A 25,445-nucleotide genomic window follows, 5' to 3' on the forward strand; every position below is an offset into this window, starting at 1 on the left:
GTAAGATTCGATATTAATCTTTGATGGAGAAGGAAAGCGGAGCGGTAGACGGTACCTCTGGTCTTCCTTGGTGGGGGAGTCGGCTCCATCGGGTGCTGCAGGAACCAGGGTGGGGTCTGCCCTGGCGGGCTGTGCGCGACAGAGGGCAGGCTGCAGACCCAGCACACACTCGCTGACAGGATCGTCGGTGGGGGGGAAGGCGGGGGGAGGCGGGAAGAACGAGGCTCCTCCAGCTTCTGCTCCCGCCGGGCCTCGCCGGCCCAGCCGGCGCTGTTCCCCGGAGCGCACCCTGTGCCGCTGCCCGGGGCTCTCCCTCCCGGGCGGCAAGTCGCTCCCTCAAGAGCCCACCGTGAGGACAGACACTAGGGCAGCTGGGCTGGTCGGGCCCCCAGCCCCAGGGCACCCCAGGGAGGTGGGAGATGAGGGGGGTGGAGCTTCGAGCCCCCCCCCCCATGATGTGGTCATCCCAATCCCAGCAGCTCCACCATCTGAGACAAGCTGACTTACAATAATGACTTTATTTTAACATATTTAATTACAGACATAAAATAGCTGGGGAAGGGGGTGAACCCCAGCCTAGCCCCGTCTCGGGGCCGCCAGGAGGGGGAGACGCAGGCGAGGCCTCCCTGATGACCCTCCTTCTGGGGGGGGTCTTCCTATGGCGGGGCCCTATTGCTTCAGGGGGGAGGGGCCATGCAAACGAGGGAGGCGGGGAAGCCTCTGGGCCCCGCCCACCCCACCCGCCGCGGCCTCCCTCCGCAATGCCCGGACGTGCCCCAACCCTGGCCTCTCCACCTCCTTTCTCTTTCTCCAGGGAGCGGACCCTCTGGCCGGCCCCCCACCCCCTCTGCAAACCTAAAGGGGAATAAATACAAACTTTACAAAGTAAAAGGGGGTCCAACGTTGCCCTGGGCTGGGCCTGGGGTCAGATGGGGAGCAGGCCCTGGGATGCGGGCCTCACATCACATCATCCCTAACTGCAGCAGCGTGCTGGCGTAGGCCATGGGCTTGACGTCGGGATGAGGCTGGGACACGAGAGCACACACGGCAAGGGAGACAGAAACAGGGCAGCTTCAGGGGGGTTGTCTGAACACCAGATGCAGAGACCAGCCCTCCCCCCAAGAGCTGCTGAGCACTGCACTCTGTCCTTGACTGGGCCTCAGCCTTGTGCTCCCCAGGCCAGGGACAGCAGGGGACAGAGGGGGTGACTCACCACTGCTGTGAACTGGTGGAACTGGGGCCGCAGGTCAGAGCCCCGGAGGTGGATATAGGAGGCTTTATTCCCCATCTGGTCACTGTGGGGACAGGGGCAGAGCAGCTGGTCAGGGGTGGGGAGCAGGGGGGAAACACAAGGAAGGGCTGGGGAGGGGCCTGGAGGGAAGTGACCCAAGGAGGCTGGATGGCAGAAAGTCCCAGTGAAGAGGGAGACACAGACGGACAGAGCCCATCAGAGACACTGACAGAAGCGGAGTCAGAGACGTTGAGAGCAGAGAGAGAGAGAGAGGCATGGACACAGACAGCCCCAGACACAGAAGTGAGAGAGGCCAACTGGGAAAGGCAGGAATCTAGGGGAAAGGAGGGGGGCCCAGGAGGTTCAGGTAGGAGGGGAGCAGAGGCGGAAGGGGAAGCAGGGGACAGGTGGGGGGCACATGTGCCCCCACGGAGGCAGGATGCTTGCCAAAGCCTGGACTCTGACCCAAGCACACCCTGGCTCTAACCACCAAGAAACAGAGGATAGAGGAACGTGCTGAGTGGCACCCGCAGGGTGTAGGCGGCCTGGTCCAGAGCACAGGCAACTCTGGGGGACAAGGGGCCTGGTTTCTTCAACCAAAAGCCTACAAGTGACAGGGGAGGAGGGACAGGGAACCGAAAGACCAAGAATGTGTCCCCTGTTACTCGGAAGAAATCAAACCAACAAGAGCCATTTTTGAGAGACACGAGGAAACGGGACTCTGCATTCAGGTGATCCCATCTGACACTTGACAGAGTGACAGTGGAATTCCGGTTGCATGAAAAGTTTCAGGGGCACCAGGGGGTGTCGGAGCACGGAAGCGGTGATGCCCAGGGTGGGGGTGGCCGGAGGCCGGCCGGGGTTGGCAACTGCTGAACCCGGGTGACGAGGACGTGGTGTTCCTTGTACGATTTTACCTGCTCTCGTGTGTCTCTGAAACTTTCTACCGCAAAAAGTTAAAGGAAAAACCAGCAACACAAGCAACAGCGGGTGGGGAAGGGAGGCCCGGATGGGTCGGAGGCGGGACCCACCAGTAGTTGGGGGCGGAAAAGACGGTGACGCAGCGGCCGCCATGTGCCACCTCGTAGCCCTCGGCCTTGACCTCGTGGCTGCGGATGATGTAGTCCAGGTGGTTGTCCTCCAGGAAGGCCTTGGTGACGTCGGGGCCAAACTGGCAGCTCACGCCCCGCTTGCTGACCGAGCGTCCGTTCTGGGGAGACAGGGGGCTCAGGGTGCCGCCCGCCCCACCCCCTCTGCCCGCAGCCCGCACCCGTCGGCCCAGCCTGGGGAACACTGACCTGCGGCTGTGGGTCTGACCAGAGCAGGTCGCACATGGGACCTGGGTGGGGGAAGGAGAGGGGACATCAGCGCAGTTGGGCTGGAGGCCGGGCAGGGGCACGTGAAATGGGGTTCTGAGCCCCGTGACCGCCCCGCCAGATCCAGCCAACGTATTACGGCCCCGCAGGGGGAGGACCCTTTAACAGTGCTATTCGGATCACACCCCTCTGCTGCTCAAAGCCTTCTGGGGCTCCCGCTGCCCTAGGAACAAAGCCCAAGCTCCTCCCCCAGGCCTCCGAGGCTCTGCAGGGCCTCATCAACCCCCTTTAAGTACATCCCCGCTCACCCCAAAACCACTGCCCTGCCAACTGTTCCTCCCGTGTGTGAAGCTCACACCTGCCCCGAGCCCCTCTGTGCTTGCCCGGGGGCAATTCTGCGTGGCAGGTGCCTCCTTCCCAGTCAGTCCTTGGTGTGGCTCCTAGAGAGGCCATCCGGACCCTCAGCACCCCACCCTCCCCATGCCCTGTGCAACACTTCCCACAGTCGTGTGTGCGTGCGTGTGAGTACTCGGCCACCTGTCCTCACTAGCATGGGAGCCCCGGTACGTCACTCTCCAGAACTCACACACAAGTGCCCAGAGCGCACCCCACGTGGTGAGCGAGAACACTCCCTTGCAGGCACAGCCCCGTGGGGAAGTGCGCCAACCCGAGTCACAGGCGAGGACGCAGAGGCTCAGCCCTGCCATCCTCGCCAAGGGCAGGAAGCCCACGCAAGAGGTGCCGCGGCCCCGGGAGGGAAGGGGCTGTCACCCGGCCCACCACCCTCACCTGAATCCGGGGGCTGCCGGTTCCGCTCAATCTTCCTGATGTCGTCCAGGGTGACGCCATCTTCGCTGAACAAGCCCCCGTGCATGATCTGGGGTGTAGTGCGGGGACAGCTGTGTGAGCGGAGGCACCGGCCACACCCCAACCCTCCAGCTCGCTTCAGGGCGGCCCTCGTGGGCGCGGGAAGGGGCCCGAGGGGTCCCGCCTGCCGCCCTCACCAGCACTTTGCCGTTGATACACTGGGCCAGCGGGAGCCACTCGAACACCTCGCTGAAGAGTTCGTACATCTGGGCTGTGTATTTGGCCTTCACTTCGCCCTCGAAGCCATAGATCTGGTTCATGTTGTCCGTCTCATGGTTGCCTGGCCAGGAGCGGAGCGAAGTGGTCAGCACCCCCTGCACGGGCACCCCCGGGCCCGGGTCCAGGGGCCTGAGGCCAACAACACACACGCACACCAGAAACCCAGTGAGGTGGAGACACTGTTCTTAGCCCCTTCTCTGAGATGCACACACTGGGCAGGTGGCCACAAGGCCTAGGCCTGGCCCAGCCTGGAGTGACCATGGGTATGTCCCTTGCCCCCTGGGCCCTGGGCTCCTTTCTGGAGAACCTGCGTGCCTTCCAGGCTGGAAGGGGCCAGGTCGGAACAAAAAACAGGCCCCTCCAAGATGCCTGCCGTGGGCCCGCCCCTCGCTGTGCCTCTAACTTCCCGCACACAACCTCGTTCTGCCCTCCCGGGACTCCCAGGGCTCGGGGCAGACAAGGAAGCTGCCCGGGCCCCCGTGTCTGCCGAGTCTGGCGTCATCAACTCTTCCGCTGGGGCTCGCTCTTCTCACCAACTGCAGGGAAGCCCACAGCAGACAGTCACCGAGCACCTACCATGTGCCGAGTGCTGACGCTCAGGCCCCCGGGAGCCCCCAACCCAGCCCAATTCCCCACCTCTCAATGGAGCCCCCAACCCGGCCCCATTCCCCGCCTCTCAGTGGAGCCCCCAGCCCGGCCCCATTCCCCACGTCTCAATGGAGCCCTCAACCCAGACCAACTCTCCACCTCTTAATGGACATGTGCCCCTGCCCACCCACCCCCCTCCTGCCCCCCAGTGGCCCTTGTTCCCCGGTGAGCTCATCTTGCACCAGGCCACACTGACCCCAAACCTTTCTGCCACCCAAGCTCACCTCGAAGCAAGTGAAAGTGATCTGGGTACAGGAGCTTAAAGCCAAAAAGGGTGAGGATCACTTCTACGGAGAAGGAGCCGCGGTCCACAAAGTCGCCATTAAATATCTGCTCTGCTAAGGAAAACAAGGAGTGGGGGGCACTGCTCCTTCCCCAGCCTCCCCATGGCCCACGGCTCCTGCCGGTGCCACCCTAGGAGTGGGGATGTCAGCGGGGCTAGGGGATCTGGGCTGTGGTCTTCTTCCTTGCGGTTGGCTCTGGCCCAGCCGCCCAGCCTCTTGGAGCCTCAGCGGGATGGTCCTGACATCCCCAACCTCATCCGTTTCTCAGGGAAGTGGACGGTGGAGGGTGACATGAGGTGGTCAGTCTGCCATAGGGGCAACGGAACGTGGACCGTCCCACCCGATATTCACAGGCCTGGTGGCCATTCATCAAGCAACGGTCATCACATCAGCAATCACTTACACAGCTCTGACTGTGGGCCACGCAGCTCTTCACACAGATGAACCCATTTACCCGTCTCAACAACCCGGTGAGTCAGACCCCATTATCCCTATTTTGCAAATGAGGAATCTGACGCACCAAGAGGTGACGTCACTGCTACGGTCACGCAGCTGGGGAGTGGCAGAGCCTGGGGCCGTTACGTGTCTGATCCTGTAGCAGCCCCATTTCAAGATGAAGAGAGGCTGGGGCCCAGAGGGGCTGAGCCACATGCCCCGGGCACACAGCGCAGGGGGACCTGCCCTGGCCGCTCTGACGCTGGCCGGCCACTCCACCCACATCCCCGTGCCTGAGCGACTGTTCAGGCTTCTCCCTTCGCGGGTTCCCACTGTGCTCTCTGGCTGCGGTGCCTCCCCCAAATCCAGGTGGAGGGACAGGGAGGGTCTGCTCTTCTGAGGAAGGATACATAGGGGTTGGTCTCCGAGGGTAAACCGTTGAGCTCAAATATATTGAGGAGGTCATAGAACTGGCCATGGGTGTCCCCGCACACCGTAATCTTCTCTGTCTGGAAGAAAAGAGGCCACCGGAGAGGGAGGGGCCCAGAGAGAGACGTGGGGAGGGGGCAGGGGTGAGGGGAGGGGCAAGAGGTCATGGCGGACCGAGAAGAACCATGCAACAGACACAGGCAGGGGACACAGAAATGAAAAGGGTGGGACAGAGACCAGGAGAAGAGAGGGACATCCAGGGGAGAGACACAGGGTAGGGGGAGAGGGAAGGCAGACCAAGCCAGGTGGGCCTGTGAGTTTCTGAGCTCCACAGCCCCTCCCCAGCCAGGGAGCCCCCCACCCCCAGCCCGTCCACACACCGCCCCACGGCACGCACCTCTTTAAGCGTGGTCTCCACGAGTGTGCTCAGCTTGGAGAGGACCTCTTTGACCTGTACCAGAATCTGGAAGGCAGGGTGGGCTGTGAGTGGGGCCTGGGGGAGGGCCTGCTGTCCGCCCCGGGCCCCGGAGAGCCTGGGCTGACCAAGAGACACTGCCGAGCGGAGGGTGAGGGAGAGGCAGGCGAGGAACGGGCAGCGGAGGCCAGACAAGTGAGCGCTGGCAGGAGCCACAGCATTTAAACGTTAGAATTACTGGGGCGCCTGGGTGGCTCAGTCGGTTAAGCGACCGACTTCAGCTCAGGTCCTGATCTCGCGGTTCGTGGGTCTGAGCCCTGCGTCAGGCTCTATGCTGACAGCTCGGAGCCTAGAGCCTGCTTCGGATTCTGTGTCTCCCTCTTTCCCTGCCCCTCCCCTATTCTCTCTCTCTCTCTCTCTCTCTCAAGAATAAATAAAAACATTACAAAATTTAACATTTGTTTTAATGTTTATTTATTCTTGAGAAAGAGAGGGACACAGAGTGTGAGCGGGGAAGGGGCAGAGAGAGAGGGAGACACAGAATCTGAAGCAGGCTCCAGGCTCCGAACTGTCAGTACAGAGCCTGACGCGGGGCTCTAACCCACGGACCGCGAGATCATGACCTGAGCTGAAGTCGGACGTTCAACCGACTGAGCCACCCAGGTGCCCCAAAACATTAAAAAAATTGAAACATCACGATTATTATTTTTTTTAAAGCTTATTTGAGAGTGAGGACATAAGTGAGGGAGGGGCCGACAGGGAGGGAGAGAAAGAGAATCCCAAGCAGGCTCCACACTGTTAGCACGGAGACCATCTTGGGGCTCAAACTCACGCACTGTGAGATCATGACCAGAGCTGAAGTCAGACGTGTAACCAACTGAGCCACCCAGGCGCCCCTAAACATCAGCGTTATTTTACACGGAAACAGAGATTCTGGGTTCCTCTTAAGATAATCAGCATCATGAAGAAACACAGATGAATCCAGATGTGGCACATTTCATAAAACAACTGGCTTGGACATGTCTAAAATGTGTCGTGAAAGAGTCTCCCCAAAAGGGCAGGAGACTGTTCTAGATGAAAGGAGATAAAAATGCAGTATTTGATCCGTCAATGGATTCTGGATTTTGAAAAAACCAACAACACAGGGGCGCTTGGCTGGCTCAGTCAGCGGGGCATGTGATTCTTGATCTTGGGGTTGTTTAGTTCGAGCCCCATGTTGGGTACAGAGATTACTTAAAAAAAACAACAAAACTTTAAAACAACAAACAAAAAATCCCACAAAAAAACCAAAACCACAAAACAGGTAATTTGGGGAAACCTGGGTAAGCTAAAGAGTTAAAGTATTTGTCTGGAAATGTAGATAATACTAGTTTTTGCTACGTGAAGATTAAAGATGACCTTGACCTTGTCATACAGATTTGTCAGTGTTTCCAGATTTTGTGGATGGCCTGTGGACTGTCTGCATTGGTCGGTATTATTTTATCAACGCTAAATTTCTAAGGTGAGACACCTGAACTGTGGTCACATAGAATATCCTGGTTTTAGGAGATACAGGTTATGATGCAACTTACTTCTGGCTCATGAAAAGAAAAGAAAACCAAGAAAAGAGAAGGAAAGAAAAAGAAGTGTGTGTGCATACACACACATATGTAGAGAGAGAAAGTAAACGTGTCAAAATGTTAATTGGTGCATTTGGGTGAAGGGGGCAAGAATATTAACTATACTGTTCGTTTGATTTTTCTGCAGGTTTGACAGTTTTCACAGGTAAGAGGTAGGGGGAAAACCCCCAAATGTTAAACAAAGTAGAAGGCGTCCACTTCTGGTCAGAATGGAGAAAGCTGTAAACTACGGTCATTCTTGTGCTAATGACAACAGGCCCCGAACCCACAAAATCCAATCTTTCGAAAACCATCTGAGAGCCGAGCGTGCGCTCAAATCTAAATCAGTCAACGGCAGACAGCAACCTTCCCTGGGGCTTTTATCCCGGCAGCGTGGCAGGAGGGCAAGAGGCCAAGGGGCGCCGAGGCCCAGAGTGAGGGAAGCCGGCGGTATGTTGGTGACAGCGGAGAGACCGGAGAAGCCCCCGCCTCCGAACGCCTCTCCCCTCACCTGCCAGCTTGCTCACACGGCCGTCGCGGAAGGCGGGGTGCAAGGCAGCACAAAAGTGGGGGCGGAACGGGAGAGCACAGAACTCCCCCGGCACGCCAAAAATCTGGCCGCGAGGCTGAAAATCAGAGAGCTCTCCCACAGTTCCAGAAGCTGGAGACGTTACAACGTCAAGACATCCCTGGGATTTTGCCAGGGCTAAAGGGAGAGTCCCGATTCCAGTCTGAAAACACCGCAAGCCCGTGGTGGGCTAACTCCAGCAAAATGCCCGAGACGGCAGATCAGACGGACGCAGCCCCTCGCGCCAGCGGCCCCACGGAAGAAAGGGCCTCCCTCCATCTTCCGTAGAAACTCCTTATTTAGCTCAGTCTCTACTGTTCTTTTGCACAAGATGTCTGGCATCCAACAAAAAATGATGAGCCACGTGAGGAACAGACCACAGAAGCAGACCCAGAGATGACCCAGATGGTAGAATTACCAGAGACTTTAAAATAACTGTGACAAATGTGTACAGGATCTAGTGGAAGAGACGACATGCGTGAACATATGGGGCAGGGAGAGGAAAACTATTAATAAAAGTAACTAAACGGCGATGCTCGCCGTGGGAACGCAGCGTCGGGAATAAGGACCGCGTCCGCACGGCGCTCAGCAGCGTCGGCTGCCGTGACCACCCTCCCCCTCGAGCCGCCCTCTGTGGCCGAGTCCGGGCCCCGCCAGCGCCGCGATGCTATCCTGGGGTCACAGGTGCGTGCAGCACCTGACGGGGCCTTACCTGGTAGGCGCATTTCCGGTGCAGTTTCTTCTGGTCCTTGTACCACTGCATGAGCTCCTTCATGAAGGTGACCGTCACCTTGCCATCCTCAAGCTTGGGCCCGCTGTACTCATCCTCAATGGCTGGGGTGAATGGGGGAGGTGGGGGACAAGACTCAGTGGCCACGGCCACCGTGAGGCCGAGAGGAGGCACGGGGCAGACAGGGTGAGAGGACGACGGAGGGTGAAGGTTCCTCTCCCCGGCCAGGTGCTTCTGTTCAGGCTGGCCGTGCCTGGCCTCTCTGTGCAGTGCGCCCCCTCTTCCAGCACCCCCTCTCCCCGCTGCCTGCGTGGTTTTACAGCACTCGACACCGTCTAGTCCCCTCTCTCCCCACCAGGGCATCAGCTCCGCGAGGGCTGAGAGTATTTTATTCACAGCCGTACCCCCGGTGCCTGGAACAGCGCTTGGCACATAGCAGGCGCTCGATAATTATCTGTGGAACGAAGGACTGAATCATCTGAGCGCCTAGAGGACCTACACAAATCCGGCGGGGGCGGGGGGGGGGGAGGGAGGGAGGGAGGGGGGCCGTGAGGGCGGGGCAGGCGGTACAGATGTCGCTAGGGAGCTAGGCCCCGATGGCGGGACGAGGGGCTCGTCCACCTCGCCTGAACCGCGGGAACCCAAGCCCCATCGCTGGACTGTGGAGCTCCCAGGAATGCAGGAGCAACAGACCGCAGCCGCCCCTGCCCGCACCCCCCAGCGCGCACAGGGCCCGGAGAGGGCTTGCAAGAACGTGGAATGTTCTAGGCACCCAGGCCTGACTCACTCATGCTCTCGATGTCCAGCGAGTCCACAACGGAGCGCTTGTGCTCGTCGCCGGCGATGGCCCGCTCGAAGGCTTTCTGCTTCACAATCTTGTTGCACTCCTGGTACTTCATCTTGGCGTCCTTGTCGTGGGGCTTCACCTTCACCACCTGGGAGGGCCGGGGGAGGAGGGGGGGGGAGGGAGAAAAGAGGCATCAACGCCCAGGCACAGCCCGCATGGCGCAGAGGAGCAGACAGGACGGGGGAACGCCGCGGCTGCCCGGCCCCGGGCTCCACGAACACGGAAGCCAGACCACCCGGCCTCCGCTGTCGGTTGAGCGTCCGACTCCTGGTGTCGGCTCAAGTCATGATCTCCCAGTTCATGGGTTCGAGCCCCACGCCGGGCTCTGTGCTGACAATGTGGAGCCTGCTTGGGATTCTCTCCCTCGCTCTCTGCCCCTCCCCCAATCTCTCTCTCTCTCAAAATAAATAAACATTAAAAAAAAAAATCTTAGCTCTGTCGTTAAAAGTGTCCCATCTGAGGAGCACGTGTTCGGCTTTAGGTTCCTCGTGGGAGCCACACCGGCCGAGGCTCACTTTACTGACGTTCCAGTCAATACCGAGTGGGGAGGGGATTAAGAGGAAAGGGGGGGCTGGGTCTGCCGTGGCAATGAACAGCCCAGACCCAGCAGAAGAACCAAGGACTTGCTGGGGAACCTGGACTCCCTGAGCCTCAGTTTTCTCTCATCTATGAAAGAGGGGACGGGACACGCCCCACCTGGCAGGGCGGCTGGAAGGACAAGTAATGAAGACGGGGCTCAGCACACAGCGGCTAGCACCTAGCGGCGTCCCCTCAGTCTCCTCCGAAGGGCGGTCAAGACCACGGGCCACAGAGCCAGGCCGCCTGCTTCCAATCCCGGCCCCGCCAACCCTCGGCGGATCCCTCCCTCTCTACGGGAGGGAAGTTCTGACAGCGGCCCCGTCAGAGGGTGGCTGTGAGGGTCACAGGAGCGGAGACGCACGAAGTGTGTGCAGCGCACCATCAGGAGTAAAGTCCACACGGGCGTCGGCTTCTAGTCACGGCCCCTTTCCTGGGCCGCTGTGCTCGAAATGGGATCATACGCAATAAAGCCCCGGGCACGGGACTCTGGGGTACAGTAAGTTCTCAATAAAAGGAGCCTGTGCCCACCCCTCCCTCCACCTTCTATCCTGCTTTCTACAAACTCGGATCCTCCCAAGTTCAGCAGCAAACAGGGCTGGATCCGAATCCCGGCTCTGTCACTTCGTCACCGTGTGACCTTTGGCAAGGACGTCACCCGTCCAGGACTCAGTTTAGTTATCTGTAACTATGATTGCTCTGAGTGGACCCCGGCGGGCCTGCCCATTCTGCTGGCCACCCGAGGAGCTAGGTCCCTGCGGCTCCTGTGCTGGGGGCGTGAAGAGAAGTGTCAAAGCAGGCCCTCAAGCGTGGGGACGCCACCCCCGGGGAAAGCCTGGCAGAGTGAACCAGAAGCCTGTGCAAAGGCCCTTGCTAACCCCTGCGGGTCACCGTGGCTCATCCACCCCGGGAACGGGTGCACAGACCCGGTGGACGGCAGGAAGCCGGGCCGTGGCAGGCGACGGCTTCCTCCCTGACTGGGCAGGCTCACGCCCGGGTATCCTGCCAGGCGGCTCCACCTGGGGTGTGGGTGTGGCGCGAGGCCCGGGAGGGAGGCAGCACCCCCGGGAGTCCTTCCCAGTGGGGACAGGGTTTGAGTCCACACCCTGGGGTTAAGTCCAGGCCTGGCTTAAGTTATTGGCCTGGCACACAAGGGCCTGCCCACCCCTGCTTTCTGTTTGCCCGGCACCACCCGGCCAGACCAAACTCACAAGTGTCCAATGTGCCAGCTCCCTGGCCCAGACCACCTCACATCCGTCTCCAACCCCTTCCTGGTTCCTCTCCTCCAGCTGTCAGCTCCGCTGTTCCCTCCTCGAGGAGCACCCCACACTCCCCCAGCTTGGGTCAGACACCCCTCTGGACTCCCACAAGCCCCTGGCTCACCTGCCCCAGCCCTAAGCACGGCTGGAGATGGCTCTCTCCCCAGTGGAAGGCGGCCCCGCGAGGCTGCGGCTGCGTCCCAGGAGGGAATGAATCCCCCCCCCCCCACGAAAGGAAATGATGAAGCACTCAACATTTCACCTGGCCAGTCCCCTGTTCTCACAGAACTCGCAGGATGGCTGGAGGATGGGGACAAATACCAACAAGGCCGGAAAAAGAGGAGCAGCAGCAGTAACAACACACGGCTCACTTCCTGAGCACCTACTATGTGCCGGAGCACGGCGAACTTGCTCCCTTTACCTGCAGAGCAGCTCTGTTGGGTGTTACCACAAGCCCCATTTGATGGATGGGGAATCTGAGGCCCAAGAAGCCAGAGTTCCGTCTTCTCCCTGCCTAGGATCCTGACTTCCACCAGCACGGTGGGTGCTCCCTCCCTGCCCACCGTCACTCACTCGGCCACTCGTCCCCACAGCACCTCGCATGCCCTCCAGGGACGTACAGGGCCAGGCCTCCAGGGGCTGAAGGCAGGCCCTCCCCGTCCTGAGCCCCGCCTCAGCCTCTAGGACGAGGGCAGGGTGCCAGCACCCCTGCAGAGGGCTCCGTCGGCCAGAGTGCTCATTCCAGGCCCGGTGGCCGCTGCTATAGGACTCACTATGGGGCTGGGAAAGCGGAAGTGGCCCTGCTGGGCCTCCCTGCTCCCGCGGGGGGTCATTTGCTCCCAATTGGAGGGGCCTGGTGGTTCAGAACTCAACACTAGACTCTTCTGTAAAAAGTGATATGTGGACCGCGTTGGGGTCCATATCCTGACTGTGGTGTCTGTGTGGTCACGCCAGAGGTGCTGCGGGGGAAACCGGGAGAACGGGATCTCTATTCCTCCTTACCACTGCACGTGAAACTATGACGCTCTCCAAAAGTTGTTTCTAGGAGCGCCTGGGTGGCTCAGTTGGTTGAGCATCGACCTCGGCTCAGGTCATGAACTCGCGGTTCTTTGAGTTCAAGCCCCGCGTCGGGTTCTGCTCGGAGCCTGGAGCCTGCTTCGGATTCTGGGATCTTTCGGATCCCTCTCTCTCTGCCCCTCCCCACCTCACGCTCTGTTTCTCTCTCTCTCTCAAAAATAAATCAGCTTAAAACAAACAAAAAAAAAAGCTGTTTCTAAAAAGTGCCACCTTCAGCTGGGCTTGTTCACGGGCAAGACCCATAGTGCTCGAGCTAGTGGCACAGTAACACAGGTTCGCACGTGTCGGGTAACCAGGAACAGCTATGTTACGTGATGCCCCGAGCAGATCCGAGGGGCACTGAGTAGTCACACATATTCCCACCACTGCAGCAAAGCCTCCGGTCACCCGACGTGGAGGCACCAAGACCATCAATGACCTCTCGTCAGTTCAGGTCAGGTTTTGCCACCAGATGAGTTGCCTGAACTTAACTACAACGGTGGCCTTTCCAGGACAGCCCGAGTTTGGAACTGAGGGTGAGGGACTATCGTCCAGCAGCGAGAGCCGGGCCCAGGCTGAGCGTTCCTGACCTCAGGGGACCCACGTGACTGCGCGTGGCGGGTCATTTGGATGACCTACCCTGCATAGATGACGAGCTGTGCCCCAGAGAGGGGCCGTGCCCATCTGAGGCACACAGAGAGCTGGAGGAGAGCCAGGTTCCTAGGCCAGGCACTGCAGTGACAGCCGTAAGCAGGACACAAGGGTTTTCACCCTACAGGGCGACACCCTCTAGTGAGTTAACTGAGGTCTTACTCAGTGTCCCTTTTATTCATAGTAAAGCAGAAGAGAAGAGAGCCCGCCGGAGTGGGGCTGAGCCACAGGAGGATGCCAGGCCGAGACGCTTCTGCCCGCTGCGTGCCTCCAGGGGCCAGGTGCTTGACTCTGGTACGAGACCGTCACTTCCTGGCTGCGGGATCTCAGGGAGCGAACTACACTCCGGGCCTCGGTTTCCTCATCTGTAGGTCGGGGAGAACAGTCCCCATGCACAGGGTCGGCGTGACGACTCCGTTACGAGGGCAGGCAGGTCCCAATCGCGCCCCGCCCACGGCGAGCACCGTGCCAGGCCTTAGCTGACTGCTCCCCCAACCGTGGGGACAGCCACACCTTAGGTGTGCGGGCGCCTGCACGGGCTTGCAAGGCAAGACGCATTTCTGACTGACCGCGCTGTACTATGCTGTGAGAAGAAACCCGAGGGCGAGCCGCATTGTGAGCCAAACCCCCAAAATCCACAAAGCGGGGTGGGGACTGCGGGAGTCCCCCAGATCCAGCCAGGGCCCACACGACCATCTGAGCCCCAACCGCAGACAGGAAAGAAGATGGTGGAGTGAGGGGGAAGGGCAGTCTTCCGAGAAGAGGACCCAAATATGGGACAGGGAATCCGGGAGCAAGGGTCCCTTTGAGAGGACTAACCTGAGATGAGGGGGTGGAAAGGGGAGACTGTTCCTACTGAGGGGCCCTGGAAGGGCCCACCAGCAGAGGGAGACACACGTGCCCCCCCCCCTCCCGGGGCCCCTAACAAGGTCCTGGTACCTGCAAACAGCCCTTCCTGTGGGCCATGGGCTCCCCCCGCCCCGACACCCCCATGAGAAATGCCATCAAGTGTGTAGTGTGGGCAGGTCCCGCTGCAAATGTATAAATCTCCCTGAATCGTCCCAAGAAGGCCCTGAGGTGGGCCCTTCTACAGATGAGGACACCGAGGGCAGAGAGCCAAAGCACTCCAGGCCACACGGCTTACAGCTGGGGTGTCCCGACCGTGCTGCCAGTACCAACTCCTACATCAGTGACCTTGAGGCTTTTGACTATGACTCACGGTAAGGAATACATATTTTATATCACACGCCTGTGTTTACGTAAGTGAAAACGAGCTTTTCACAAATACGTATACCCACTTCCTCCGAATGAACCGTTGTTTTCTTCTCTACTCTATTTGATGAAAGACAGAGGTGCTGGTCTCAAACCATTAAACTGACTTCACAGCTCACTCACAGCTACAGGCAGGAACTCTAGGTTCAGGGCCCAATTTGGCCAGGAGACCCGGGAGGAGGGGTTTCCCCCTCTAGACCTCAGTTTCCTGCCTGCACAATGGACTGAATTCACACATGTAAAGAGCTCACACAGAGCTGGGCCCACAGTGAGTGTGCGGATGAGGAAACTGAGGCTGAGAAAGGAAGGGCCAGGCCACAGAGAGGCAGAGCCTCAGGCTTGTTATTCAACCAAGGTCACATCTTGGCTCCGCCTCCGAGGATGCCAGGATCTGAGAGCGGGCCTGAGGCTCCAGCAAGCATGTCTCCAGACAGCTCTGGAAGGGAGGAGGGCAGGAGGTAGAGACCGGAGGGCGAACTGCCCCGGGCCGGCCCCTCTGCCCGTTGCCCACAGAGCCCGATGAGATGTGGCAGCGTGGAGAGGCGGACAGCCTGCAGGCACATGGAAGGCCCACAAGGATCACAGGCTCGTGCGGGGGCTCCCACGGCTGCTGGTGAAGCCACCACAGGGAAACAGGCTGTGATGATTTAAATGCTGAGTGTGGCCCCCGCCTCAGTTTGGTCCCCAAGAGGCTGTGGATCCCCCTCACCTTCCATGGCATAAAAGGCCTGGGCAGAAGTTCCGATGTGGTTATTTCCACAAGACGGCCAGAACTGACCTCCTCAGCCTCACAGAGTAGGCGGGGTTAGGCCCCCGACTGGGCCAGAGCCACAAGAAGGGTCCTTCCCCGCCCCCCCACCCGGGGAGGACTTCCCTACACCTCTGGGCACGGTGAAGACACTGGCACAGGCCTGTGCGCAGGCTCATCGGCCCTCCACCCTGCCCAGCTCTTCCAGGCCTCTCCCCGCACCGCGAGCCCTGCAGAGAAACCCTGCCCCCATCCAACCCTGAGTGCCCTCCCGGGTTACTCATTACTGCGTAACGATGACCTGCGCCCCAATGACCTCTACTCACACCACTTCGCCAGAGCCCCATGGCCACTCCAGAGGTGGCCACTCCTCTTGCCACAATTCTCCAGATGAGGACACCAGGGGACAACAAGGGGAGGCTGGGCTGGGGAACGGCTTGGGACCCGAAGCTCGTAAGGACTCTGTTCTGGGGCTCCCTACACCATCCTGCCAGGGGGCACCCCACTCCCTTCTCCATTCTGACCCCAGTCTCTAAACTACCGCCTCTGGGGCGCCTGGGTGGCTCAGTCGGTTAAGCACCCGACTTCAGCTCAGGTCATGACCTCACAGTTCATGGGTTCGAGCCCCACATCGGGCTCTGTGCTGACACCTCAGAGCCTGGAGCCTGCTTCGGATTCTGTGTCTCCCTCTCTCTCTGCCCCTCCTCTGCTCGCACTCTGTCTCCCTCAAAATAAACATTAAAAAAAATTTTTTTTAAGCCACCACCTCTTCCATGGCCCTGCCCCCACCCCAATACAGGTGTCCCCTGGCCCTGTCTTGGCTCAAGACTTCACTTGGCCTAAAATCCACCCTCCACCCCAGGCTGGCGGCCAGCCCCGCTCCCTCTAACTGCAGCCTGTGGCTCTCAGCCCCCAGGCACCCTCCCCACCCAACAGAGGCTGCGCAGCGCGTATGGTGAACGAAATAAAGTAGTATGGGGGTGAGGGGGAAATAATGTAGCACGCTCCGACTGAGCCCCTGAGAGTGCCAAGCACTGACCCAATAAACTGAACAAGCAAAATCCTTCCTTTCAGGGGGCTCACTCTCTGAAGCCGGAGAGACACGGGGGCCTGGGTTCGAATCCCAGCTCTGCCACTGGCCAGCTGCATGCTGACGGGCAGGTAGCTGAACTCCCTGGGCCTCAGCCTCCCCATCCGCACAGTGGGGTTCATCACCATCCCTGCCCTGCCCTGGGCTGCCAGTCCCCATGGAGGGCATGGGACACGCTTGGAGTGACTGCTGGCCCCCGGATGTCACAGCGCCTGCCTGCCGTTACCATCAGAGCAATCGTAGCGATGGGAGTGGCTGACAAGCGGGTGAACTAGTGACTTCCCGCGGTGCACTGGGTCCTCTCCCTTGTCACCTCATCACAACACGTGCCCCACCCGCTGCCCTCTACAGCTCATCGCCCCGGTCCGCCTTCTTCCGAGCGTGTAACCCGCCTGCGAGGACTCTGTTGGCCTCAGCTAGGACACAGGTTTGCGTTTTGCCCTCCTCCAGACTAGAACTCCACCAGAATATGGGCTGCGTGGCTCTCATTCACCAACAGTGACAATAACCACAACAGCTCGTGGGTACAGAGCACGGACTACATGCCAGGCACTGATCTAAAGGCACGAAAAGCAGAAACTCATTTATTCTTCACAGCAACCCTTAGAGGCAGGTCTCAGTGTTCTCCCCATTTCGTGACGCGGACAAGAAGGCACTTGGGGCGCCTGGGGGGGCTCAGTCGGTTGAGCGTCCAACCTCGGCTCAGGTCATGATCTCACGGTCCGTGAGTTCGAGCCCCATGTCGGGCGGGCTCCGTGCCGACGGCTCGGAGCCTGGAGCCCGCCTCGGGGTCTGTGCCTCCCTCTCTCTCCGCCCCTCCCCTGCTCGTGCTCTGTCTTTCTCTCTTTCTCTCAAAAATAAACATTCAAAAACAATTAAAAAAAAAAAAGAAAAAAAGACGGCACAGCGAAGCCAGGTAACTTGTCACTTCACTAAGCAAGTGACAGCAGAGCCGGGATAGGAACCCACAAAGCGTGCTCCAGGCCGAGCCGCTGGACGAGTGAGGGGTGAGTGAACGCGGGCCCGGCCTCCTCACACCCTCCCGCCGCCTGCCAAGCACCCCGAGGCCCAGCTCACCGTCTCGTAGTCACGCAGGGCGGCCCGGAACTTGCCCAGCGCCATGTTGCTGGCGGCCCGGCGGTAGTAGCCCTTAATGTACTTCTTGTCGATCTCGACGGCCCGGGTGGCGTCGGCCAGCGCGTAGCCGTAGCACTCGGTGCGCAGGTAGGCCAGGCTGCGGTTCCCATAGTAGATGGCGCTGCTGGGGTTCAGCTCGATGGCCTGGCTGTAGAACTTGATGGCGTTCTCGTAGTCCTTGGCTGAGGAGACGGAGGAGCCGGCCTGAGGCAAGACCACCGCCACCCGGCAGGAGCGGCCCCCAGGCCGGGTCCTGGCCCGCTCCCCCCACTCACGGGTGGGAAAACCGAGGTCCGCGGCTGAGCTCAGAAACGTCTGTTTCGGCCCGCCCCCCTCCTCCTTGTTCCAACCGTCCCACCCCGGCACGGGCTTGGTCTTCTCAGGTTCGAATCCCCAGGACTCAAAGTCACTTCCACACAACCACCCCCCCACCACCCCCAGCCGTCACCCCTTAAGGCGCCAACCGGGGCAATACTTCTTCCAGGCAGGACTTCCAGAGGGTCCTCCTCTGGTCCCACGGCCCGGAGAGGACAGATTAATGAGTGCCAGAGCCGAGATGTTGTGAATCCAGCACATGTGAGTCTGCCCTGAGCCCTTTGCTTGGCCAGCCCCCACACTCACACAAGTAAACAAGCCCAAAGAAGGGGCCTAGTAGGAGAATAGGAAGTGGGAAAGGAGAAGGAACCTACTTAGGCCTCAAGGAGAAGGGGACACACCGGCAGAGACCCAAAGGAAGCAACAAACTGGACAGGAGGAAAAGCATTCCCAACAGAAGGAACAGGAGGTGCAAAGGCCCTGGGGTGGGAAGTGAGGGGGTGTGCTGCCAGCGCACGCCTTGTGTCCTAGGACCATTGAGAGGCTGGTGTGGCTGGGGTGGAGGAGGGTGAGAGCAGGGAGGCTGGCAAGACAGATCCCGAAGGCCACGGCCACGGTAGGGTGTAGATATCGCTGTTCTAAGCGTAGAGTGACAGGATGTGCCTGACCAAGGGGAAAAAGCTGATTTTGTTTGCAACGAGCTATGGCCGTGCCCCGCGCTTTACATTGTCACCCGTGGAATCCTCACATCTCCACGGCATAAGCACCATCTGGTGTTCACTTTAGAGATGAGCCACAGAAGCCTTGCTCAAGGTCAGACGCCCAGTCTGTATCTGCAGAGCCAGGCTTGGACCCTTCCCACGTGCCCATCTGACAGGCAGGAGAGCAAGGCTCAGAGGCTTGCCTGGTTTGGGGGACCATGATGTGCCAGCTGCCGTGCGGGGCTCTTGGTACACGAGTCCCTTCACTGAACCCTCACAACAACCCTGAGGACAGCTGCATTAGCCCCATTTTCCAGACGAGGGTACGGAGGCCCAGAGAGGGAGATCCCGTGCTTGCGATCACAAGGCAGGTGGCAGGTGGCAATTCCGAGCCAAGCCAAGACCCAAACGCGCCCAGCCTCACCCTCACACCAGGGGACCCCTGAGAGGAAACCTAGCACAAGGAGCACGCAGACAGCGGCAGGTGGCCCGGGCCCAATCCTGGCCCCACCTCTTATCTGCTGGGTGTCTTGGGCAACTTACATACCCCCTCTGGACTGGAGTTTCAGAGTCCTTCTCCTAACACTTGGCCTAAAATGGGAATTCCTACCCTCACTCCCACCTCACTCTTCTCCAGTGTGGTTCCAGCACCACTGGATGAACCATGACTTTCCTTTGTTTTCTTTGCTTATAATCCACATCCCCAATTTGAACCTCAGCCCTGTGAGGGCAGGACCCATTTGTCTTACTTCTTTGAGCCCCTGCTCAGTCTGAGGACACAGCAGTCCTTTGCCCTGCCCTCCTAGGGCTCACAGTCCAATGGGACACACACACACACACACACACACACACACACACACACACACACACACCCATCCAGACAATGATGACCCGGAGTGTTTAGCACAGGGGCAGACCAAGATGATGTCAGAGCAGAGACCTAGAGGATGACAGTGAGTCTGGTGAAGAAGATGGAAGAAGAGGGTTCCAGGCTCCATGAATAGTTCTTGAATGAATGGGCCAAGGAAGAAAGAAAGAAAGACAGACAGACAGACAGACAGACAGACACAATGACACCAGGAAAAGAAGTCAGGTCCTGGGGAGTCGGCCAGAACAATAGAACGATCCCTCCTGCAGGCTAATATCTGGCAATCTGTCAAATGGCTCAGATGTCCCCTCTTTCAGGAAGCCCTCCTCCACTCTCAGGCTGGGTGAGGCACTCCTCTGGGCCGCCCCAGCCCCTGGACTCCCCTATCCCAGCCCTGCCCGTCACCGTTAGGTGATGGGTGTGTCTCTCCAGGACTGGGAGACCCGGAGGGCAAGCCCAGGACTTCCCAGAAACAAGCAAGGGCAGATCCAGACAGCCTAAGTCTGAGGGACCCTCCCTGGAATGCCAGTGCCTTCGAGGACTACTTCAGCCTCCTGGCTGTGTTCCAGAGGCCAGCTGGCCAGCTCTCTTGACGGCTGAGGTGTTACTCACTCACGGGGCCCGTTCGGCCTGGGGTGGGGAGCCTGGTGTCTCAGAGCCCGATCGGCCCTGCCCTGCCTCGTCTAGTGGCTCTGAGGGCTAAATAAACTCTCGCGTGAAATGCGGCTACAGCAGAGAAGGCGATCAGCAGATGCTTGCAAAAGAAGTGAGTAAAAAATGAGTGAACAAAGAGGAGAACCAAGCAGAGGAAACGGGAGGAGCTGCACTTCACGCACCTGCCCAACAACACCGGTTCCTGAACCTGTTCTATCTGCTTTACGAGTACGAGTGCATCCAGTCCTCCAGATTTTAGAGGAGGAGGACACCAGGGCACAGAGAGGTTAAGCCATTTGCCCAGGGGTCACACAGCACGAAACAGGAAGAAACAAGATTTGAATCCAGGCAGCCTGAGCTCTTAACCATGTCGACAAAGCCAGAGACCCAGAGGCGTCTTTGGGGGTTAAATACAGGCCCTCCCGTTTTACAGAAGGGGGGCGATGAGGCCCAGAGAGAGGGGAAGAGAGCTGGGCAACATCGGGCACCAGGCTCTGCCCCCTAGGGCTTCCGGAAGGGGCCTGAGCCCAATCAAGGGCTAGCTATCCTCTTCTGCCTGCAAGCTCCAGGTAAGGACTCCAAGCACGTGGCGAGGAAGGGGGATATCCGGGCTCACGCTCTGACCTTGGGCAAGCGGTTTCACTTCTGAGCCTCAGCTTCCTCTAAGAAACAAACAGGGCCGCTCCTCCCTCCCTCCCAGCGCCCCGGGGAAGATGAAGCGTGTACCTGGCCACCACAGGGGCTCAATTAAGGAGAGCGGTAATTATTCTTTTTATTGTTATTCCCACAGCCCCGGAGGCTGGGGCTCGGTGCCTGCCACTGCCTGCCAGACAGTGAGGGGCCTGGACCAGGAGGGCCCTTCTCCTCTCAGCCAGCTCAGTGCCAGTACCTCTGGCGGCCTGCCCAGCCCTCGGGCTTCCGAGGGTCCGGGGGCCTGGAGGGCAAGGAGCCCCTCCCCGTGACTTACGGCTTCCCAGAAGTCCTTCCTACCTTGCCTCGGCACCCACCCTCCTATTTGCCGCTCTTCCCGAGCCCCATTTCAGGGATGGCCCCACCTTCCTCGCTGTCCCCCCGCTAGAGGCTGCGCCTGGTCCTGGACGCCTCTCCTGACCCCTCAACCCCCAAAGCCAGGCCAGTCCCCGTGTTCTGTCAGGCCAGCCTCCTGAACATCTCTCAAATCCGTCCACCATCCCTACGGCCCCGCCCTGCCCTGGTCTGGCCTCCATCCCGCCCGGCCCAGGTTCCTGCCCCAGCCTCCTCCCTGGTCTCCCAGCCTCCGGTCCTGCCCCCTCCGCAGGGGTCTTGCTAAAGCACAAACCTGACCCGGTCCCTCCCCTCCTCACGACTATCCATGGCTCCCCAGAGGCCGCAGCAGAAAGCTCAGCCCCCTCTCCTGCCTCTTCCACTCCGGCCCCACTGACTTCCCTGGTGCCAGGACAGGCCTCCCCGACCCCGTTCTCCTCGCCTGGTGGGGGGGAGGGGGTCCCTCCTCCCTCCCTCCAGGCGGCCGCCCTCTTTTCCTCTCTGATGCATTTCTTGAGTCGCTTTCGGTCTCCGGTCAGCACCACCACGCCTCTCACCTGTCGGCCATCCTAGTCTCCGTCTCTCGCATCCAATGTCAGCCAGGCAGCTGGGGGATCTCACCAGGCCTCTTCACCACCCCCAGGATGACATCCGCGCCCCCCCCCCCCCCAGCCAGCCGCCAAGGCTCCACCTCCAAGCCTCATCTCTCACGGGTCCTTCCTACCTCCTTCTCGGTGCTGCAGCCTGACCCACGTTCCCACTCTGAATCCCTCTGTGCTCCCACTGAAGGCTGCAGAGGCCCTGGATCCCTCCTCTCCTCTCATCCCTAAGGATGGAACACTTCGCCTGTCAACATTTGCTGTCCCTTCCTTACTTCCCAGTTTGCTCTTCGGTATTCTCCAGGCTGACGCCCACCCCCACTGGTCCCCAGAAACTGCTCCCCGTCAAGGCTAGCTAGCACCAACATCCGTGGAGCCAAGTCCCACGGGCACTGCTCGGTGCTCGCCTTGGCAGCATGTGACCCGGGCCACAGCCGCCCTCCTTCTAGAAGCACTCTCTTCTCTCATCTTTCCTGACTTTCCTTCCATTTCACGGACCACTTCTCCTCAGCTTCTTCCTCTTCTCTACACATTAGAACTCCTCAAGGTTCCGGCCCCTTCTCTCCCTACAAGACCTCATCCATTCCGAGGGTGTTCTATTCCACTCATTGGCTGACCATGCCTGAATTCCTCTCCTCAGAGCTCCAGACTGGACCATCTATCTACTCAATGTCTCCTCTTGGACACCTGAGTAAAATCCAAACTAGCTTTGCAGTGACTTATGAAACCCCACCTGGGCTGGCCCCTGTCCTAAACTCATCTTGTATCAGTCTCCCTGCCGATCCGCTAAAGTTTCAGCCACGCCAGGCTTTCATTTCCTACCTCAGGGCCTTTGCACATGTCTCTGCGCCCACCTGGAACACTCCTTCGTGACTCTTCTCTACTTAAATGCCTTCTCCTCAGTTAAGGCCTTCCCTGACCGCAGTAGCCTCCAGCCCGATCTCCACTTCACACCCTGTCGGGGGCGGGGGGGGGGGGTTCAAAGCCCTCATCACAACTTCTAAGTATTTTATTATTTCTGGTGTTTTTACTCAATGTCTGATTCTCCTGCTAAATTACAAGCTATAAAAGGGCAGGGCCACATGTGGCTCATTCACTGCTATAACCCCAGAGCCCAGCAGAGTCCTTAGCGCATAGCAGGTGCTCAATACACATGCTGAATGAATGAATGAATGAGTGCCCCCACATCTTACTCTTTCCCAAGATCCTATGTCATACTATTCTTGGGATTTCCCCCACCTTTACTCCCAGAGCCTCCCACGCATCCCTTTTCCTCGTGCAACCCCAAATCTCCTAAGTCCTCGCCTTGCCACCTAATGATCGATCCCCCCCTCCGCCCTTACAATTCCCTACTCAATTGGGACAGTGCCCCCCAGGCCCCACTTGGTGCCACCCACCCTAGACCTCCCCACTTGGTAGCACCATCACTCCCGAGCCCCCTGTCACTACTTGAAGGCGCCCTCTATAGGGCTCACCATAGCTAACACCTCTCAAGGACCTCACGTTTGGAAGTGCCCTCGTTCCCGTCCCCCTCCCGCCTCACACTTGGTAGCGCCCTCTCCGGCCTCCCCATTTAGCAGCACCCGCTCCGAACGCCACCTCTCGCTATCACCCCTTCTGTCAGAGCCCCCCCCTCTGTCGCCCCCCAGGTCGCGCCATCCTGCCTCCCCACGCCCGGTCACTCGGTAGTGCCTGCCCCGCGCCCAGGCTGCCGCTCCGCGTTGCCATGGTTCCGCGCGGGCCGGGCACCCCTTGCCCTGGGCCGCTCTCCACCCCACCCCGGCCCCCTCCCGGGCGGGCGCACCTTTGAAGTAGTCGTTGGCTTGCGTCTTGAGCTCCTCTGCCCGCTTCAGGGCGCCATCGGCCGGGGGCTCGTCCCGGGGGGGCTCAGCACACTCAGTCCGCTCGCCCTCCGCCATCGCCATGCCGCAAAGCGACCCCCACCCTGGCAACGGCCGCCAGCGGCACCCGGCCGAATCGTCGCGAAGGAGTGCCGACTTGCCGCGGCCGCTGCTGCACAAGTGTCGTAAAGCGCGGGCCCCGAAGGCGCCCTCCGCGCGCCTGCGCAGGGCCCTTTCGCCGTAGAGCGCGCGGAGGACAAGGTGACCAGAGGGCCCCCAGACAGCGCCCTTCTTAGAATGAGCCATTGGGGGGTGGGGGGGGGGCGGAGAGGAAGGGGGCTCGCGGGGCGGGGGGCCGGGAGGAAGGTCTGGCGTGGCCCCCCGCCCCAGAGTTACCGTGTCCCGAGGCGGCAGAAGTTCGGGGGGTTTTAGGGTGGGATTTCCCCGCCGTCTCCTCGGGTTGGTGGGTGTGGCTGCCAGGCAGCACCGTGCCCAGCGCAGAACCAGAGCCGGGAGGCTAGCCATACTGCCAGTTACTCGTGTGACCTTGAGCAAATCGGGGCAGTTACCACCACCCCCCCCCCCGAAAAATGCGTGGCTTCTCAAACCAACGGAATAAAGTTTCAACCTTGAGGTCAGTATTGCTAGCTGTTAACTGAAGGCGCCCCGGATGCCCTAGTCGGGAGCAAGACTCGGAAGTTTGGTTACATACACCCGTCTTCTTTCTTCATCCTCCGCTTCCCAGCCTTACGAGGTGCCTCAGTGCCCTTAGGAAAAAGCCGAAATTTCTGATGACCTAGGAAACCTCCCCAGATGCCACTCCCACTCCTGCCCCCACCCCCCAGCTGTACACCCTCGCAGGCCATCCTTTCCAAGCCCTCAGCCGCTACCCATGTGGGACTATGGTTCTAGATCCCTTTAAGGCTCTGCTGGGGCTCCCCATCTGGAGACACAAGCTAGACCACTCCCCCAGCCTCTTTGTCCTGGCGGCCTGACGTGACCCCACAACCTCCTATCACAGCCAACAATCAGCCTAGAAAGTAGATGCTAACATCAGCTCCATTTTACCGCTGAGGACTTTGACATTCGTAGAGGTCATCAAACTTGCCCAAGGTCATACAATGAGAGTGGCAGAGCCAGAACTTCAACTTGTCCCACCTTAATTCCTGCGCTCTTAAGGCCCTGCTCGACTGTCTGTGTGTTCCATCGCTCACCTTGTGGGTTCGATTTTTGAGATGTTTAGGGGTGTGTGTGGGAAGGCTGCCGTGATGGGTTTGGATCCAGGATTCGAATCCAGCTCAGCCCTTCCCTGCTGTGTGACCTTGACAAGTGACCATCCTCCCTGAACCACAGTGTCATCCTCTGTAAAACGGGGACAATAACCATGCCTATTTGTATACAATTAGAGGAGAGTTTGAGAAGATCAAGTGTTTGGCACAGGGCCCAACACAGATCAAGTAGTTTTTATATCCACTCCGTTGTAAATACCCAGACTGGGACTGAGTACCCAGAGCTGGGAGGGAAGCTCCCGGAGGGGCTCTCAGCAGGTCTTGGGAGGACCTCACCGTGCAGGGTAGGCAGGGAAGACTTCCTGGAGGAGGGGAAGTCTGAACCAAGACTTGAAATATGAGTAGGAGATAACCAAGTGAGAAGGCATTTAAGGTGAGGGGCCAAGTGCCAAGGCTTAAAAGTGTCTTCTTTCTTTGAAAAGATTTCTACGTCATGGGGGGAGGTGCCTGGCTGGCTCAGTTGGTAGAGCACATGACTCTTAATCTCAGGGTTGTGAGTTCAAGCCCCAGGTTGGGCGTAGAGATTACTTAAAAATAAAATGTTAATTGAATTAAAAAAAAAAAAAAAAAGATTCCGGGGCGCCTGGGTGGCTCAGTCGGTTAAGCAACAGACTTCGGCTCGGGTCATGATCTGAGTCTGTGAGTTCGAGCCCTGCTGTGCTGACAGCTCGGAGCCCGGAGCCAGCTTCAGATTCTGTGTCTCCGGCTCTGTCTGCCCCTCCCCCACTCATGCTCTGTCTCTCTCTCTCTCTCTCTCTCAAAAATAAAATAAAAACATA

General features: G+C 59.3%; 1 protein-coding gene across 1 annotated transcript; it reads right to left on the minus strand.

Moving 5' to 3' along the window:
• Positions 1–499: 499 nt before the first annotated feature.
• Positions 500–23,532, minus strand: PPP5C (protein phosphatase 5 catalytic subunit). The gene is made up of 13 exons (XM_047077800.1): positions 23,341–23,532; positions 17,317–17,558; positions 9,528–9,675; positions 8,723–8,844; positions 5,827–5,892; positions 5,411–5,509; positions 4,506–4,611; positions 3,552–3,694; positions 3,337–3,424; positions 2,530–2,570; positions 2,263–2,441; positions 1,214–1,295; positions 500–1,025 (listed from the first exon to the last, which is right to left on the minus strand). Exons 1-13 carry the CDS (start codon positions 23,459–23,461, stop codon positions 963–965), a joined length of 1,500 nt encoding a protein of 499 aa, XP_046933756.1. The 5' UTR covers positions 23,462–23,532; the 3' UTR covers positions 500–962.
• Between the last annotated feature and the right edge of the window lie 1,913 nt (positions 23,533–25,445).

Source organism: Lynx rufus, unplaced genomic scaffold (genome assembly GCF_022079265.1).
Source record: "Lynx rufus isolate CCGP_SWC_20201006 ecotype Redwood Valley unplaced genomic scaffold, mLynRuf1.p SCAF_16, whole genome shotgun sequence".
NCBI lineage: Eukaryota > Metazoa > Chordata > Mammalia > Carnivora > Felidae > Lynx > Lynx rufus.

What these genes read in the sequence shown, in the direction of transcription:
- PPP5C (XM_047077800.1), bottom strand. Translation starts at nt 23,461, where the DNA reads ATGGCGATGGCGGAGGGCGAGCGGACTGAGTGTGCTGAGCCCCCCCGG. An exon ending in CCCTGCGTGACTACGAGACG is followed by an intron (nt 9,676 to 17,316) that starts GTGAGCTGGGCC and finishes CGGCCCTCCCAG; the next exon opens with GTGGTGAAGGTGAAGCCCCA. An exon ending in GTATCAACGGCAAAGTGCTG is followed by an intron (nt 3,425 to 3,551) that starts GTGAGGGCGGCA and finishes ACTACACCCCAG; the next exon opens with ATCATGCACGGGGGCTTGTT.